We start from the raw sequence: 15,031 nt of genomic DNA, 5'->3' as shown, positions 1-15,031 counted from the left end.
CGTAATAATACAATGGGTCAGTTAAATGATTCATAAAGACCCAATATTATAATATTCCGGTGTGGTGACGTGACGCGTTGTGCAGGGCAGTTGTTGCTGGGCAGACGGCAGTGGGCGGTGCGTTCGGCTGGCTGACACGTCCCTGCTCACCCTCACCGAGGTCGAGAGGCGGGCGCTGCAGCAAGCAGCGTTAGCGAGGTTGCAGCAGCTCAACCTTGGAACCACTATCAAGATACCTGAAGGTAAATATTTTAATTGTTGAACTAAATATAATGAAAACTTTTCTGAAATAGATCAATTTAAGATTAAATACCAAATATTTATAGAAATACGAGTTTTTTAAACGGCATAGACTTTGATGAACTGCAGTTCAGTACTATCTGATGAAAAGTTATAGAAATTGGATACAAAATCTTCACCAAACGGTATCTCGGTGTTCTAGGCTGAAAAGGTATATCATTATTATTTTAAAGTATTCGTCTACATTATAATTAGATGCTATTTAGTTTTTTAAACAGTATTTCGTCACAAGAGTGTTTAAACACATTAAATATGTCAACCTTTAATTTCTTAAAACCTATAAAACACAAAGTGCGACCTGATCGATATTTCCGGTACAAAGCTATTGAGATAAAATGTCTCGTGAAAAGCTTACACAAAAACTATTTAAAAATGATAAAATGAATTCAACAAATATAATATGAAATATTGAATTTGTTTATTTAAATAAATTATATATTTTATTTATAAAGGGCGACATTATTTTTTGGTACAGTGAACGAAAGCCAACATTTATTGAATAAAGAAAAGATAACGCTTCGAAAAGTCTTTCAAAGATATTTTTCTTCCATCTTAAGTCGTATTTTTTGGGTCATAGTTTCAAATCAATATCCTTCCTATCACTTAATTAATCAGGCAAAAGTCCATCTATACACCAATATTTACTAAAGCTAAGATCGAGCCATCAACGGTTGTGAAATTTGGTCGAATGCCAGTCACCATTTTATCTTAAGAATGAGATTTATACGATTTTAATAATTTGAGTCTAGTGTCTTCAAATCCACGTTATTGCTGGCTGTTACTCATTTCGAATTGGTTTTACAACTTTGACAAGTTTCACAGTGAATGGTCGGATCAGTTTATCTTTTGGGATGTTAATATTATGACGTGTTGACTCAGTCTTGATGATTTAAAGAATTTTATATAATTGAATTTGAAATATTTCATAAAGTTTAAAGAAAAAAGTCGAGATGGTCCAGTGATTGGAAAACGTGAATGCAATGATTCACGTGCAAACTAGAACAATCCCCACTGTATTTTAATGTGTGAAAACGCATGTGTTGGGTGACAATCTGTCACATGTATGTCCACACACGTATTGGGATAAACTCAATCAAAAGGCGAGGAGATCTTTGTCTGTTACTGCTTCTATATAATTATATGTTTTGTAAAAGTAATGTTTTGGTTCTATGTGAGTATTTCTTGTAAATTGTGGAAGAAAGCGTCGTCTTTTTCAGTCAAATAATATAATTATAATCAAAGTTGGTGAATGAATGAACACTTTGTGGCATTAACATAAATTACATCGTTCGTTTAGTTCATTTTGCTAATATTGAAGATGTTCGTATTGGGTAGGAAATAGAGTTTAATTGCTTGATAGATGAGGTTTGTCTTTATGTATGCAACGAGCTTGTTTAGCTTTATAAATAGAGAACAAGGATTCCTGCAAACGCTAATGAAGCTAAAAAATGTAGCCACAGGTGACCTACTCGAGTGTTTCTATAAATACATTGACACATGCAAGACATGTGCTATTTGCAAATGACCGCCTTTAAATATATACGTAGTCCGTCCGTTACGCAAGCGTGACGCGCCGTGACGTCACCCGACGCCGCCCGTGTGACATTACGAGCTTATACAGTGGACTGAAATATTTGTCGACTTTAAACTAGGGTTGTTGAGGAAGTGATTATGAGGAAGAGGAGGGGGAAGAGGATTTTTCGAACGCAAATTTAGAGGATGCGGATGAGGATGAGGATATTTTTCGAATAAGAGGATGCGGATGAGGAAGCGGCAGAGAGAGCGGATTAGGAAGATAGGAAAATATAAATACTAGCGGACCCAACCGAAAAGCCGTTGTCCTGTCTGTACATAACATACATACACTAAAAAAAGTGCAGTCTTTATATCTTTATTAATTACTTAAGTCAATTATTTTATTAATCAAAATAAAGGAATTGAATACTCATTATATACTCGTACTAATCCAACACTGCTAAAACGTCGTTCGCTGGGCATACTTGATGGAGGAGAAGATAGGTATTGCCCTAAAGCTCCCAAATATTTCGGATCATTTTTCCACCATAAAAGAATGCATATTAATTAGTTTTTTTTAATGTCGTTATTTAATAGTAGCTTTAGTAACACGCACCTCTCCTCTATTACTAAACGTGGAAGCGGTGGGTGATGTGTCTACTATAGCTCCAGATTCCTCATAAATTGCTCTTAAATTTTGAGGAAGCGATAGAGGAAGAGGATTTTTAATTTTTATTTATGAGGAAGCGGTATCGGTTGAGGAACCCAAAATATTGCGGAACTTTTGCATTATGAGGAAGCGGAAGAGGAATCCTCAGCAACCCTACTTTAAACGATAATATGTATGGAACATACGCCGTATTAGTTTTGTAGTCATTCAAAATTACAGCAATAAATGTAACTGTTATATAAATAGACATATATAAACCGATTATAAAACTATTCCATAAGATACGTTCAAGTTATTATTACGAGGCTATTTTCTCTCTGTAAATAAACAAATCACGTTTACAGTCCGACGTAGGTACCTAAAATATGTCACGTCGTGATGTCACGCGCGGCCAAAGAATCAAAACACCCTGTATATTGTTTAATACTTGGCAACGGCGGATCGAAAATGTCGCTTGAACCCAATCACATGATCTCAGTTTTGATGAGTTTCTTAAGAGATTATTTCTGATTACAAATGTAAATGTAGGTGGTTTATAATTTTAACAGTCTCTCTTCAGACACTTGGCACTCGTGAAGTTTTATGTGGAATCGAAATGTTAGATATTTATCTGTAACGCATTCGATTTATTTTGATAGTTGTTTTGGATTATGCGGAATCGTCCGATGAAAGTGGATCATATTGGATCGAATTATTTGTTTACGAAATACCAAACATTTTGGGGTGGAGCTTATTTCAATATGATCTTAACTGTCTCGATGTATTTACCAGAACTTGAGGATCTGAGATTGATTAATGATTCTTGATTCTTCCTGATTTTCTGTTCCATTAGATAATGAGACTAAGCAAATAAAAAGTGTGCTTGGATTTCTAAACACATTTGCACTGTAATATCCTGCGCAGTATAGTCTCCTGCGCAGTTGGCTAGTCACCCAGTAGAATGGTCGCCATTGAAGTCAAACAGGAGGATATCAAAATATCAGAACATGTCAATTCCTCCACTTACGAAATGGGAAAGCCAAAAAGTTTATTATATAATATAAATTAGTACTAAGCAATTTTAAATTATACCTCCCAATTGAGTTGGCCAGTATAAGAATGGCCACAAGAGATGATACATCGCCTATAAAGAGATCCAATATTTCTTGCTTGTTTTAGTAAAATATACTTGAGTGTAATATACTTTTGATTTTTTTTTTTACATTTACAGTATTTATATTACACGTTCATTAAAATTCTAGAATCAAAATATGATGTGAGAATGGAATAATAACATTTAAATGCATATAACATTGTCTCACAATTGAATCCGCCACGAAATTACAATCTATCAACTTGAAATATATAATTAACGGCAAAATTACTTACAACACACGTTCGGAAATGTTATATAATATACATAGGCCTGGGGTTAGTATTCGTTATTTTTTTATAGACAACATCAATAAGGAACTGGTTTACCGGCCACAATAAAAGGAAAAGAGTAAATAAGTAAGTAGACCACTTAGAAAGTGGGCGGGCGATATCAAAGCAGCAGGTACATAGATGAGAGTTGCTAATGATAGAGAAGTTGAAGGAGGCCTTTGCCATTAAAGGGCATACAGACAGAATTGTCGTTGCATTAAGTTAAGCGAAAATATAAGAAAGATTGTATATAAGTAAAATTGTAAGATATAGAATTTTTTTTTAAAAAATCCGAAATTGTAATGAAGTCTGAAATAAAGGCTATTACTATTATTGTTATTACAATTAACCAATATTTCCATGCAATTGTATTGAGTAAATCGCAAGAAATAAACATAGCTTTTCAGAACCCAAGATTGCGGGCACATCGTCGTTGTCAGAATTGGTGAATATTTCTTACAGAACTTATATGATTTCATTAAACATGTACAGTTGTATTGTTCATATTTATAACAATAACCTGTTATCCTCATGAAAGATAACTACATCATCATCATCATCATCAGTCCGTATATATAAAAAGTAGCTTACATATCTCATACTTTAACACACTAAGTAATAAAAAAATAAAAATACCATATATATATAACTGACTTTGGCCATGGCCATTTTAAGGGAGATCGGGAGCATGTAAGCACACATGTATGTGCGCAAACACAGTCCTCTATATCATAATCATACAGGACGACAAATCCAAATTCCGGGCCTTTACTGATAGTTTTTCAGCTGAAAAACCCAATAACTTTTATCGGCCCAATTTGGAGCCTTAACCCCATGGGATCTTTTATACATATTGCAAGTCACGAGACGAACGAAACAGTCAGATCCATGATTAATGTTATGCCACGGTCGATCAAACATATCTGCGTTGCCTGTGATTGGTGTTTGTAGACACACGGACAGAAAAATTACATCTATTTGTGTTTATACTGAGCCAGACTTTGGACAAACAAATCCGATCGGAATGCAGGAACAACGTCTGTAGTTCAGGGAAATTATTACGATGTTGGATTTAATGTATTGCCAACGTAACAACAAAATGTCAATCATTAAATTTGAATTTGGAACGTGCAAATGGTTGATATTACGTCTCGTGACAGATTTTGAATTATCATTGGTATGTTAATGCGCTTATTTCTATCATTTTCATAAGCTCACATATGTGTATGTATGCTACGAGGCTAACCGATACTCAGATATTGAGTTACGGTCAATTGTCCACAACTCATTCAATTCGAGAAGGTGGGACGAAAGTTGTATAAGGCAACGAAATTTATTATTTACAAATTTGTTTATTATTTATTTCATGAGTTATAAGCGACAGTGTTATTGAGATTTGTCTTTGACTATATTGTGTGCATTGTTTTGATGATTTAATATATATTAATACATTTAGAAATATAATTTTAATCTATTGAATTGTTGACTGACAAATATTTCAAAAAAAGTTGACTGACAATTCGCAAATACAAATATTAACAATTTCTCATAGCCAGTAGTTAGTTATAATCAAATATATTGCTTGCGAAGAAATTAACTTGTTATATGTCATTAATATAAACGTATTCGTATATTTTTTAAAGGCATAACAATTAGTGTTTTGTCAGTTATTTACGATAGAATCCACTAATCGAGCTATTGTAGACGTTTCAGAGGTACTTGTGAAAGTCTATTTAAATATTTTGATCTCATTGCATATCTTATATATAAAAATAATCTCTTAAATATATTATGTTTTCTCTTAAATATAGACTGTTTGATTGATTGCCATGTGAGATGGAACAAAGATATATTTTGAAGTTGTGTGAAAATTTGTAAGAAAGAATTTAGCCGATGTGTGCGCACAGTGACATGAAAGCTATATGATGACATTGTTCGTGTCAAGTCGCCCGAAACAGATAACTTCAGACAATATCTTACTTACAGAATTTATTTTCATAGTGCTAAAAAAAATACACCTATCATAATAATAATTGTTTTTGACTGAAATGAAAATGTTCATTCAATTAAAAGCTCTTTACTTTTCTTTAATGAGTGTAAATACAACAGCCTTCTCTATTCCTCCCCTCTTAATCATCGGAAAGAGAAAATTGGCACTAAGGCTTCGTGAAATTGGAATAAGTTGGATTAAAAATTTGTCGCCTGAAATACCCAATGTCGATTTTGAACCCAGGACCGGTCGGTCATATTAGCTAGCCACTAAACTAACGAGGCGGTCGTATTCGTAATTAAACATTATGTACTTGACCATGACATTGTCTCTCAAGTTCTATTTCTGATTTATCCAGAGTAAAAGCTGCAGGAATGTTTTCATAATATTTACGATACACATAAAACGAGCTCATAGGTTTAGAATTCTCGGGATGGATCAGAAGATTAACTCCAACAAGACTTAGTAGTTTTGAAAAACGCACGCTCTAGAGATCGGCTTATGTTTTAGCACGTCGAGTGTATCGGAATTTGCGCGGTAAAACGCGTTTATCCTAAATATAGAACGTGCCATCGCGGCGTTATCTCAAAAGCGTTTGCGACAGTGGCCTGTAACGCGAATTGGATTACCACTTAATCTCTGGTTATAATCACTATTTCTTTAAACGACAATTGATTAAGAGTTAGTAATTATGAAACTGATTTTATTACGTCTACTAGACTACCTAGAAACTTGTAGAGCGTTGTAGAATCATCACATATGAGACATAGATGAAATCCTGAAAAATATAATAAAAAAATATAGGGCTTAAAGGTTGTTCACAGTTTTTAATGGTCGATTAGGGAACGAAATTTCCTAAAACAATAGTGTTCAAAGTGGGAAACGCATATCATGTTTATACAGTCAGCTCATATATTATATATTTATTAAATAATATTTGAAATAAATACATAATAAATAAATGTTAATAGATTCATGTATGACTTTAGATAAAAGTCTAGCGAAAAATTTGGTTGTGCTAATAAAAGTACTACCACAGATTGATAGTTAATTAATTGCATTACGCAAATGAAATTTTAATTATGAATAAAAAATAAAACATTTTTATCGAAATATTATTTTATAAGTAACAGTGAAAGCTCGTAACGAGCTGGTCATTTCTTGAGCTCGATTAAAAAGCCAAATTGAGGCATGAGATTATTTTAATCATATCTCCAGCGATTGGCAAATTCTTGGCAATGTCAAAGAAGGCACCTTCCAATGCCAGTTGTACTTATGATTAAGAGTAACAACTATCCATCTGGTGGTCCATTTGCTCATCTGTCTTCCTACAACCAATAAAAAATATATATAAATTAAATTTATGTGTAACAATCTCCAACGTGTATGGAATAGTGAATCACGTTATGTGTAGTGGCAGATATTTTAATAAAGACCGATTACGTCGCCCACGGCGAACCTGACGGCGAAGCCAGCTCACACTATCGCTCTGGATTACCTTGAATCAGCTGCCGAGTGTCTGAAGGAAGTATAAATTATATAAAAAAAACGTTATAGTCTTTTAGTATATCAAAAGAATATGTTCTATGTGTTTCAAGTTTTAATGAATATATTAACATCTTTACGAATATACAAAATATCATCATATTATAAACAATTGTATTATATATTCGATCATTTTATTTATATTGTTTGTAAAGATAATGTAAAGATAGACTATCTTAAGAAGGTAACTTCTCTTAATTATAAGTTGGTAGCCAAGTGTATAGGATGATAGTATATGGATAAGCATATGAATGTTTGTTAGAAAAAAACGAAATTGCACAACTTTATAAATGCCATGCTCAAATACATACTCTTAAACAATTAAAACAGATATTCTTAGTAAATTTCTTTACTTTTATAGTAATGTTTTTGGACGAATTTTAGTTTCTCAATCCTTATAATTTTCTTACAGTTATTATATACGTGACATTTGCCATATTTTTTATTTTTATTTGATAGAGAACGATATTTTGTCATTATCTACGAATGTCTTGTTCACGAGATCGAACATCGAGCTCCATCAAATAAAAACAAAAAACATGGTAAATGTCCCGTTCTTAATAACTGTAATAATAAATATAACCAGCTTAATTTAAAATCTTTATAATTTTCTTATTAAAATAATTTTGGCTTTTTCATTTTATTATCACAGTTTAATAACCATAGCTTGCTCGTTAATAGGGCTTCGCGCAAGCCCTTCTGGTTAGGTTCCACCCAACCAGCACACGTTCGATCGCTGATGAGCAATATTTTATATTGTTGTGTTCTGATTAAAAGGGTGACGCGGCCAGTGTAGCGGTAGCATATTAGTAATGTAAGAAATGGAAAGCGGGGACCGCGGTATGCCTTTGAAAAAAAAATTATGTATCTGGCAGATGCTTTGTAGTTGTAAGTAAAATAAACGTGAACATTTATCATTTTACATTTTTTATTAAAATTAATGTGTGAATAGCTTGTAACGATCCTATTTCTCGGTAGTGGGACGAGAAATAAAATATAATAATTAATTAAAATAATATACGGCGGAGGATACGGCCTTGTTGTTCTTTCCAAGTGGGTGTTACGTCCGGAGCGAGTTTTCATAAACTAATTAATTTTACTTATTTGCGTGTTTCAAAGCAAACGATCGGCACACATGTTGTTTTGATTATTCCAACAAAAAACTCATCTTAAATATTCATAACTAGTACGCGCCCGCGATTTCACTTGCGTTTTACGGTGTTGGTTGTCATGTGTTAGGCAAAAGAAGTCTATGTTTTTTCTTGGAGTTCAAGTTTGCTTCGTACCAAATTAAATCAAAATCGTTTCAGCGGTTGTTTCATGAAAGAGCGACAGACTTTCTTCAGATAATATTAATATTCATAATAGACCGGGAGATGATAATGACAAAATATTTGGTCATTTGTATTGTTGAAAATTTTAAACGCTCATTAATATTCGTACTTAAGCGTTTCTGATGTGAAGAAAGCAAAGTGTGTTTAAAGAATGCGAGTTATAAAACATCTTGAATCATTTTCTAAGGTTCTTAATGACTTTATTGTTGAGTTATATTTTAGCGTGTGTTTCAGACGCATTTGTTATATTTTGACGAGTCTCATACGTTAGTTAAAGTCAAAAAGCTTTGTTTAATATACAATCGTTACAACTACTTATTGTCTGTCTCACTTGTTGATTAAAATACATCTTAAAAAAACTCCTTTTCTATGTCCTTTTTATATTGTTTACTTAAAAATTATTTTTACATTATCATTTTTCATATATCGAATTGAAACGACATGGGCATCATTTAATTCCAGAGGTGTGTTATCATCTCAGAAGTCATTAATTAATTCATTCATTTGACACATAAACGACCCTTGTTGATTGACCAATGATTTTTGTTTTAATATTTCGGTTTAACCATTACGGCGAGACGCCGTGAAAAAAACACAAACACAATAAATATTATAATAGAAAGTTAAACAAAAGTCAGACTGTGGTAATAGTGAAATATCAACAGTATTAAATTAAAGATTTTTAAATAGAAAATCGTAGCGATATAAATCTAAAATGATTTTAATCTCCGCGTGAAGAAAGTCGCGTGTAACGTAATGTTCTAGAAGATAAAGTGTGACAGCACAGAGAGCACTGTGACACGAAAATAATAGAAACAGCTAAACGAAATGAAAATAAACATAAAAATCAAGGAGATTTAATTTAGAATGATTTGTTGTTTCATTTCGATTTGAGTTAATCTAATTATAGTCTGTGTTGTAACTGACTAGTACCTACATTGTTTCGGGATATTTCGAGATGGTCTATAACGACGCGTTACAAAACTGAAATAGTATTTGCGAATATCACACGTTGGAATTAGAAAAGAAACGCGTTTATAATTACAGATTTTTTGGTAATTCGTATACAGTATTTTGCGTAGATACTCTCAATACATACATTACAATCTCTTGATTGATTTACAGTCCTATTACTAACAGGGTACGGGATATTCAAGAAGACAGTATTATTTCTTGCTATAGGCCGACATACGGTCAAATGGGTCACCTGATGGTATGTGGTTACTGCTCTGCTATGCTCCTGCATACATATTGGCATCAGATGATTTGAACAATTTCTTTAATTAATTGGGAGATGTTATATCCCTTGCACTTGTATTTACACTGGCTCACTCTTCAAACAGGAATACAACGATATTAGAACAACAGTGGAATATATGATGAGTGGGTACCCAGATGGACTCACATAAAGTCCTAGCACCTAATCTGCCTAAATGTAAGTGACCTCCCTATTCCTTCAATCCCGTGTAATGAAGAAACGATAGAAAAGTGTATCAAGAAAAGAGTAACTACTGAGTTTTTTCACGTTCTTCTGATCCTGTGATATCTGAACTATTCTGAGTTTACTTTATCATTAATTTAATATAACCCGTATAATCTAATATTACAAGGCTATTTTAATTTATTTTATCTTCAAAAAAACCTGGCGACTATCATCACCTCTCGTCGCCTATTAAACGTTACATATATTAATAATTAAAATATAAAAGTAGTATATAACATATATTACTCCATAACGTCAACGATTATTAATGTATAGTAACTTTAAAATTCCCACTGCTGGGCTAAGGTCTCCTCTGCTTTTGAGAAAAGGATTAAGACCATTTTCCAACACGCTGTCAAGTGCGGGTTGGTTGGTCAACGTGTGGCAGAATTTCTTTGAAACTAGAGACATGCAGGTTTCCTCACGATGTTTTCCTTCACTGTCAAGCTCGAGATGACTTATAAATACTAATTAAGCATACGTTAATTCAGTGGTGCTTGAACTGGGTTTGAACCCGCAAGCATCGCTTAAGATATACGGACTCTAGTCACTGGGCCATTTTAGTCGTGATTCATTGTTTAATTAGACGAATGTCTGTTGTAAAACCTATTGCGTAAAATATTCACGTTTTGCTAAAAAAAGGTAAAAGTTACGTCCCTTTATGTAGATAGAGACTTACTTTCTACTTGAAAATCATGTTAGCGTTTTCTATCAGGCCAGCCCAAAAGGTGTTGTTGGTTAAACATACAAGGGTCAGAATTATGTACTCGCATGTATCGTATGGAACAGCGTGGTGGAATATGTTCCAAACCTTCTCCTCAGAGGCCTTTAGCCCAGCAGTGGGAATTTACAGGCTGTTGTCGTTTAGTCGTTATGTATAGTATATTGTATGTACACATTTGTATATAAACCAATGCAGGTTGGCTCACGATAATAGCAGTGCGATGCTTTAAAAACTCACTTACTCACTCACGTATCTCACTTGTGACATATTGACAGCCGATTTACAGTGATACGCGATTTTGGTACGTGTATCCTACAAAGTTTATAATAACTTTTTTGTTCTGTGGTGAGTTTCGAGTTTCTTGTTAGAGAAAAACCTAACAGGTCCAATTGAAACCCGGGATGTTCATTTAAGATCCCTGATCTCTATTGCAATTTGTAGAAAGTAATGAAATGGGCTATTTGACAATGCGATATATAAATTGTGAACTATTGTAATCAGTGTATATTATGAGTTTAGAAATGGTTATATATGTGTATAATATATAGTGTATATAATGGTACCACTTGGTGGTAGGGCTTTGCGCAAGCCCGTCTGGGTAGGTACCACCCACGTGACGTGACACAAAACGCTCCTTATTGGCCGTTCTTATGATGAAGTCACTTTCTTGTAAACTTTGCTTTTCTACTATATGTAGTGCCATATTGTGTTTCGTTTTCGCGCGTTATTTAAATATGGAATTATTAATATGATATTTTTCGGCAAATATGTACCAGAATTAAAAAAAAAACACTTTTACTGGGTTCCCTAACCTCTACTTAATAATATAAAATGGATTTTAAAAACCAGTCAAATAGCCTATTGACTTCTAATAGTTGTTTATGTCTAATATTTGACAGTACGTCAGAGGTTATGTATGAATGGGGTTTAACACCTGGATTGTGTTATAATAATAAGTATATCAGTACTTAAATGAGTTATTAGCTTTATAATAATAATACAGTTAAATAATCTAATTCAGTGTAATTAAAACCTTCTCTTAGTGTGGACATTAGTACAGTCTCAATCTCAAAACGGGTAATCCAACATCCACGGGCTAACGATCTATGCCCGTGCTATTTTTTACATTCAGCTTTAATAAATTTGGGGTTTTATATTTTAACTGAACACCAGCATATCTTCACCGGGCCTTATGCTATTCGTCTTGGAGAACGAAGCCCACATTGACTTCTTATTTTTTAAATTATGATATATAATTATAAAATGTTATATACATACATTTGTTCTAACAAATAATGTGTAACGTGTTTGATAGTAAACAGTGCTCAATGAGAATTCGTCTCACTGTCTCATTATAGACCGGAAGATGATAATGACAAAATATTTGGTCATTTGTACCAGTATGGCGGTTCTTCAGGGGTCTAATCAGGTAAATGCAAAAAGAAAAATGATAGTCGTAGCGCTCGCACCGGCGGCCCACTCGCGTGGGCGTTAATCGAACGCGTAGGAAAAATAACAACTACAACAATACAAATGACCAAATATTTTGTCATTATCATCTTCCGGTCTTTAATGAGACAGTGAGACGAATTCTCATTGAGCACTGTTTACTATCAAACACGTTACACATTATTTGTTAGAACAAATGTATGTATATAACATTTTATAATTATATATCATAATTTAAAAAATAAGAAGTCAATGTGGGCTTCGTCTTCCAAGACGAATAGCATAAGGCCCGGTGAAGATATGCTGGTGTTCAGTTAAAATATAAAACCCCAAATTTATTAAAGTTGAATGTAAAAAATGGCACGGGCATAGATCGTTAGCCCGTGGATGTTGGATTACCCGTTTTGAGATTGAGACTGTACTAATGTCCACACTAAGAGAAGGTTTTAATTACACTGAATTAGATTATTTAACTGTATTATTATTATAAAGCTAATAACTCATTTAAGTACTGATATACTTATTATTATAACACAATCCAGGTGTTAAACCCCATTCATACATAACCTCTGACGTACTGTCAAATATTAGACATAAACAACTATTAGAAGTCAATAGGCTATTTGACTGGTTTTTAAAATCCATTTTATATTATTAAGTAGAGGTTAGGGAACCCAGTAAAAGTGTTTTTTTTTAATTCTGGTACATATTTGCCGAAAAATATCATATTAAAAATTCCATATTTAAATAACGCGCGAAAACGCAACACAATATGGCACTGCAAAGGGGTCAGTGACGTCACTTTGCTGTATTTTAATCTGTGGTACATATAGTAGAAAAGCAAAGTTTACAAGAAAGTGACTTCATCATAAGAACGGCCAATAAGGAGCGTTTTGTGTCACGTCACGTGGGTGGTACCTACCCAGACGGGCTTGCGCAAAGCCCTACCACCAAGTGGTACCATTATATACACTATATATTATACACACATATAACCATTTCTAAACTCATAATATACACTGATTACAATAGTTCACAATTTATATATCGCATTGTCAAATAGCCCATTTCATTACTTTCTACAAATTGCAATAGAGATCAGGGATCTTAAATGAACATCCCGGGTTTCAATTGGACCTGTTAGGTTTTTCTCTAACAAGAAACTCGAAACTCACCACAGAACAAATACACGTACCAAAATCGCGTATCACTGTAAATCGGCTGTCAATATGTCACAAGTGAGATACGTGAGTGAGTTAGTGAGTTTTTAAAGCATCGCACTGCTATTATCGTGAGCCAACCTGCATTGGTTTATATACAAATGTGTACATACAATATACTATACATAACGACTAAACGACAACAGCCTGTAAATTCCCACTGCTGGGCTAAAGGCCTCTGAGGAGAAGGTTTGGAACATATTCCACCACGCTGTTCCATACGATACATGCGAGTACATAATTCTGACCCTTGTATGTTTAACCAATAACACCTTTTGGGCTGGCCTGATAGAAAACGCTAACATAATTTTCAAGTAGAAAGTAAGTCTCTATCTACATAAAGGGACGTAACTTTTACCTTTTTTTAGCAAAACGTGAATATTTTACGCAATAGGTTTTACAACAGACATTCGTCTAATTAAACAATTAATCACGACTAAAATGGCCCAGTGACTAGAGTCCGTATATCTTAAGCGATGCTTGCGGGTTCAAACCCAGTTCAAGCACCACTGAATTAACGTTTGCTTAATTAGTATTTATAAGTCATCTCGAGCTTGACAGTGAAGGAAAACATCGTGAGGAAACCTGCATGTCTCTAGTTTCAAAGAAATTCTGCCACACGTTGACCAACCAACCCGCACTTGACAGCGTGTTGGAAAATGGTCTTAATCCTTTTCTCAAAAGCAGAGGAGACCTTAGCCCAGCAGTGGGAATTTTAAAGTTACTATACATTAATAATCGTTGACGTTATGGAGTAATATATGTTATATACTACTTTTATATTTTAATTATTAATATATGTAACGTTTAATAGGCGACGAGAGGTGATGATAGTCGCCAGGTTTTTTTGAAGATAAAATAAATTAAAATAGCCTTGTAATATTAGATTATACGGGTTATATTAAATAAATGATAAAGAAAACACAGAATAGTTCAGGTATCACAGGATCAGAAGAAGATGAAAAAACTCAGTGGTTACTCTTTTCTTGTTACACTTTTCTATCGTTTCTTCGTTACACGGGATTGAAGGAATAGGGAGGTTACTTAGATTAGGGCAGACTTGGTGCTAGGAATTTGTGTGAGTCCGTCTTGGTACTTATCATATATTCCACTGTTGTTCTAATATTGTTATATTCCGATTTGAACAGTGAGTCAGTGTAACTACAGATGCAAGTGATATAACATCTCCCAATTAATTAAAGAAATTATTAAAATCATCTTATGTCAATATGTATGCAGGAGCGTAGCAGAGCAGTAACCCAGGCCCATTTCACGGTATGTCGGCCTATAGCAAGAAATAATTGTGTTCTTGAATGTCCCGTACACGGTTAGTAAGCGGACTGTAAATCAATCAAGAGATTGTAATGTATGTATTGAGAGTATCTACGTAAAATACT

The 15,031-nt window shown here is 33.7% G+C and overlaps 1 protein-coding gene across 1 annotated transcript in view; it reads left to right on the top strand.

Annotated features, from left to right (window-relative positions):
* LOC124537948 overlaps positions 1-15,031 on the top strand; it is a 50,977-nt gene that overhangs the window by 13,024 nt on the left and 22,922 nt on the right. The window contains exon 2 of the mRNA XM_047114938.1: positions 86-242. Coding sequence (XP_046970894.1) covers positions 86-242 — 157 coding nt within the window. The remainder of the gene's footprint in view (positions 1-85; positions 243-15,031) is intronic.

This window comes from Vanessa cardui, chromosome 19 (assembly GCF_905220365.1).
Source record: "Vanessa cardui chromosome 19, ilVanCard2.1, whole genome shotgun sequence".
Classification (NCBI taxonomy): Eukaryota; Metazoa; Arthropoda; class Insecta; order Lepidoptera; family Nymphalidae; genus Vanessa; species Vanessa cardui.
The sequence above is the reverse complement of the archived record's forward strand: the minus strand, read 5'-3'. Positions and strand labels throughout refer to the sequence as shown.